General features: G+C 37.6%; 1 protein-coding gene across 3 annotated transcripts in view; it reads left to right on the forward strand.

Annotated features, from left to right (window-relative positions):
• Positions 1-5,061, forward strand: part of LOC107708603 (afadin- and alpha-actinin-binding protein-like) — a 20,771-nt gene extending 15,710 nt beyond the window's left edge. For 2 of the 3 annotated variants that reach the window (XM_016512875.1, XM_016512874.1), the window contains exons 10-14: positions 604-740; positions 2,073-2,246; positions 2,529-2,646; positions 2,778-2,928; positions 4,467-5,061. In XM_016512875.1, the coding sequence (XP_016368361.1) occupies positions 604-740; positions 2,073-2,246; positions 2,529-2,646; positions 2,778-2,928; positions 4,467-4,494 (608 nt within the window). In that variant the 3' untranslated portion in view covers positions 4,495-5,061. The remainder of the gene's footprint in view (positions 1-603; positions 741-2,072; positions 2,247-2,528; positions 2,647-2,777; positions 2,929-4,466) is intronic. The other variant, XM_016512876.1, reaches the window with a different exon arrangement.
• The last annotated feature ends 14 nt before the right edge of the window (positions 5,062-5,075 follow it).

The raw sequence follows: 5,075 nt of genomic DNA on the forward strand, positions 1-5,075 counted from the left end.
TGTGAGAGAGAGAGAGGGAGCGAGGAGACAGGGTCACTCACAGTGGAGTCAGCTGTCTTAACCGTGGCTTGTGTACACATACCAGCTTCATCATTGTGTCTGTCACGCGACTCTGTTCCCATTTCGGGCTCTGTTTTTACATTTATTTTGAAAGATGAAGCTCGTGATTATGGTAAGGGGTGTTACATTTCCGACGCGTGCTTGTGGTGTTCGGCCAATCACAATGCACTGGGTCAGCTGGCCAATCAGAGCAGACTGCGCTTGTCAGAAGGAGGGACTTTGTAGAAAACGAAGCGTTTGAGAGAGGCGGGGCATAGAGGACCTACAATAATGTACAGTATTTGAAAAATAATGTGTTTTTTGAACATTAAAGCATGTCAACATATTCAGTTACACCAAATACACAAAATAATGATATTTAAAAAGCATCATATGACCCCTTTAAACCAAAAAAATGGAATCCAAGTAAATATGCAGTTATGCTTTGCTCTTCTTTGCTTTTCGGTTAATTATTGCTCTTGTTCTTGCAAACCGTAGTGATGTCGAATTTAAGACAAAAAGTTCTGGAGTCTTTTGTAATGAATGTCACTGGTTGTGCTGCAGCGTCGCTGGTGGCGTGTCAGGAGCGCGAGGGAGACGAGATGATGTCCAGGAAGGAGCAGGAGGACGAGATGCAGCGGATGAGACTGGAGTTACAGCAGTGTAAAGAGTTCATCCACATGCAGCAGCAGCTTCTACAGGTGAACGTCTGTACACACCAAACACTGAAGGACAGCATAATTAGCTCGTCTGCATTCCACTCCATCTTACAGTAACATTACTTCCAGTATCAGATTTTGTCAGTGGACCCAAACAGGCTGTCAGTGTATTGTCTCATATTATGGATCCTTTGCATATGAATATATCTAATACGGTGTCTCTGGTCCAAGGCATAAACTGGGCTAAAACCTAGATCATATGTGACCCTGGACCACAAAAGCAGTCATAAGGGTAAATGTTTTGAAATTGAGATTTATACATCATCTGAAAGCTGAATAAATAAGCTTTCCATTGACGTATGGCTTGTTATGATAGGACAATATTTGGAAGGAAATCTGGAATCTGAGGGTGCAAACAAATCAAAATATTGAGAAAATCGCCTTTAAAGTTGTCCAAATGAAGTTCCTAGCAATGCATATTACTAATCAAAAGTTAAGTTTTAATATATTTACAGTAGGAAATTTACTAAATATCTTCATGGAACATGCTCTTTACTTAATATCCTAATGATTTTTGGCATAAAAGAAAAAGCAATCATTTTGACCCATACAATGTATTTTTGGCTATTGCTACAAATATACCCCAGCGACTTATGACTGCTTTTGTGCTCCAGGGTCACATATAGTGTGTTTGCACTTGTCTAAAATCGGGTTTCTGTGGGTCTTAAAAAGTCTACAGCTGCCCTTTCACAAATTAAAGCCTGAAACGGTCTTAAATTGGAGCAGAACGTTTTAAATTCATAGTCATGCGATTAAATTTTGCATGCACTGCAAAAAGATTCGTTGTCTGTATTTTTGTCTTGTTTTTCAATACAAATATCTAAACATGCTTAAATTTAGATGAATTTGATAGTGCAAAATGAAGAGGAGAAGTTTTAAAAAATGAAGTGAGTCTGTGCTTAAAACAAGAACAAATGTGCGTCAGTGGGGTAGTAACTTGTTTTCCCTTCTGGGCACATTGGCAGATATTTGTTCCTTTTTGTCATAAACTCACTCCATTTTGATAAATTTCTTTATCAAAGTTTTATCACATGTAATTTTGCATGTTGATTTAAGAATCTTTAGACATTTGCACTGGAAAACAAGACCGATACAGAGGAAGAACAGCACTTTTTGTAGAAAGTTATTTTAAAAAGTAATGTAAAAGTAAGATTGGTTTGAAATAATTTTTTCAAATTTTGAAGTGCTGCGAATACAATTAGTTATGTTCTCCTCAAGACATCTACAATTAGAGGACATATTGATGCATTGTTCCCTTTGATTTATTCCTTGAACTTTCTTGAATTGGTCTGAAAGTCTTGTGTGTGTTTGCAGCAGCAGCTGAGCTCACCGTGTGATGAGGAGACGGCGGCTCTGCTGAACGACTGCTACACGCTGGAGGAGAAAGAGCGGCTCAAAGAGGAGTGGAGGCTCTTCAGTGAGCAGAAGAGGAACTTTGAGCGAGAGAGGAAGAACTTCACTGAAGCTGCTATTCGTCTGGGACACGAGGTACTACTGAATACATACAGATACCTCTATTACAATCAAAACATTAAAGGGGGGCATGAATTGAGAAATCACACTTTCCTTGAAAGGTTTCGAGAAACTCTTATGTGGCATGGAAATAAGTTGCATTCACTGACACTATCAAAACACACCAACCAAAATAAAACGCTAAATAAATCATGGTCAATGAATTTGGCCACTTCAGCACTTTAAGTTTTTGGTTGCAGAAATTTTGGTGCATCATTACACTGTTTTTAAACTTCTGTTTGTTTCTTGCCTCTTTAGAGAAAAGCGTTTGAAGAAGATCGAGCTGCATGGCTGAAGACCCAGTTTTTGCACATGACTCCATTTGTAGACCGTAAAAGACCTGCATTGTCTGAACCTCACAGTGCATTAGCAGTCAGTGAGTCACGTCTGACACCTCATCACTGGTGACCAATTGATCGATTCTGTGAATGAGGGAGATTTACGGTTTCAAATGCAACGCATTTCTGTTTGTGAAACTCTTTGTAGTTGACGTTTGCATATCTCTAGGTACAGAACCTGAGGCCAAACTGCAGTCCACTCCACCGCTCGTGACCAAGTCCCAGTCCTACTCCGTGTTCTCCACGCCTAAAGCTGCTCCGGTGAAGATGCCCTCCACTGCTGACCTCTACCGCACGCTACACCTCATCCCAGAGAGCAGGTACTCTCACGGGCCACAAATCATTCTCAACAATGGAAATTCTGTCATGCATTTACCCTTAAATCATTCCAAACCTTCATACAGTTGTCAAACTCCAAAAATGAGGACAAACACACTAAAAGCTCCATGAATATAGTCCATAAGGCTGCTGCACTACACTCAGTCTTTTGAAGCCAAAGCACTTGCAAAGTGGGTATGAAGACCGCAAGTTGAACTTTTGATTACCCAACGGGACATTTATTAGCGTGCTTTGCACTTCAAAATAAACTTCTGAATGCGTTCAGTAGTTCCTATGTAATAAACAACACAATTTAATTGTGGTGCTTCCAATTAAGTGATAAAAAGCAGTGTGTGCAAATGTGTGACAAAATACAAAATCTATCCCCCAATGTTATTTTGTATCTTTGAGAGACTATTATAGTTTTTATTAACATTTGCATATATTTTTTAATGTTTTCTTATTTCATTATAATTTAAAATTTTAGTAATTTTGTTGTATTTTTGTAATTTTATGATTATTATTATTATTATTTAAAAGTCAATGTAGTTTTTATTAGTTTTCTGTTTTTAGTATTAGTTTTGGGTATTTTCGCAAGAAAACAAGAAATGTTACCTTGACGATTAGCTGAAATAAAACAAATTAAAGTTGTTTTTTTTTTAGATTTTTTCAGTTCATGTTTATTTAATTCCAAGTGCAAAATCTTGTGTTTCTGGTTTTAATATAATAACCCTGCTCTCCACCTATACAATGCTTTGTTTTACAGCGAAATTATGTGATATCTTAAACTGAAAGTTTTCCTCGACATCTCAGGATTTCGAGGCGCATGAGTTCAATGAGTTCCTGATTTTGTAAATCATGATTATTTTGACTCAAATGATTCATCTCTCATTTTTCCTTAGATTAATTGGAGAAAATAAAATGTCTTGTAACTAATGTATTTTATTGAATGCATGTAAATTTAGCTATGCTATACATCATGTGCAAAAAAAAAGGTTTAAAATGTAAATTTCATAATATGAAATAACTGTTCACAAATTCAAAGCAGGACAGATTAAATCAAATTATAGATAAAATGTTTCCTGGAGAATGTTCTTCAGGTCATTTTTCTTGTATGTTGTGAATTATAATCCCGATACGGTTATTAGTGTGGTGTGTGTGAATGCACTTTGGATAAGAGTGTCTACCAAATGCATTAATGCACTGTAATCTAGTCTGATGTACACTCTGGAAGTCTGTGCTCTTTATTGACATCTGTGGTTGCAACACTAAATGACAAGTTACTTGAAGAACGAGATGTCAGATGTGCTTTGGCACTGCATGGATGAATGTGGTTTGAGGTTAACCCATGGTTGCCTTTGATCACGCTATTAGAGCAGATCTAGCTACACCAGAGTCACTGATGAGGAGACGGTCCTAGAAATATATGTATAGGAGAAATATGTTGTCTGAGCAAATAAGTAGCATATCTGAATGCCACAGTAACCCACATATTCTTTTCTGTGTTAGTGAAGCTGACATGTGTTTTCTGTCTCTCCAGAGGCCACGGGGAAATGTCCGAGTGGTGAGATGTTGACAAAGTCACGGTTGCGTAATTGTTCTGCAGACTGCAGTGTCATCTCGTTGGTCAGAGACGAGAACAGCCCCGTCTGATGGCACATCAGTATTCCACTGATCAGAAGAGACACTCCATTGTTCAAGCTATCGTAACTGTAAGCTTTACAAATCAGTCTTCCGTTCATCCCATCACAACATGACCAACCAGCTGCTCCTGTACCTCTTATCTGATTTGCTATGTTGTCCCTTTAGGGATTTAGGGTTGAATAAAACAGATGGTGGCATGTTTAGCTGGCTCAAATTGATCTCAGAGACAATCATTTTTGCATTTGCCACCTCTGAATCTCATAAATATGTAAAGTGGCCAATGTGCATTGTGTAGTTTTAATAAGGTTCATTTAAAAATATACTGCAAGTCAGATTGTGTGATGTTTGTGTGAGCTGTAAATGTTACATTAATTCATAAAGCACTTTTAAGGAGAGAGATGTTTAATGTAGCTTTTAAATACTAAAATAATTTGATATTTTGATTTGCCATTATTGTATTGTTGCAAATACAGACTTATCTTGGGGTAGGTCTCGCATTTAGTTT

Source organism: Sinocyclocheilus rhinocerous, unplaced genomic scaffold (assembly GCF_001515625.1).
Source record: "Sinocyclocheilus rhinocerous isolate Xijiao unplaced genomic scaffold, SAMN03320098_v1.1 scaffold25, whole genome shotgun sequence".
Classification (NCBI taxonomy): Eukaryota; Metazoa; Chordata; class Actinopteri; order Cypriniformes; family Cyprinidae; genus Sinocyclocheilus; species Sinocyclocheilus rhinocerous.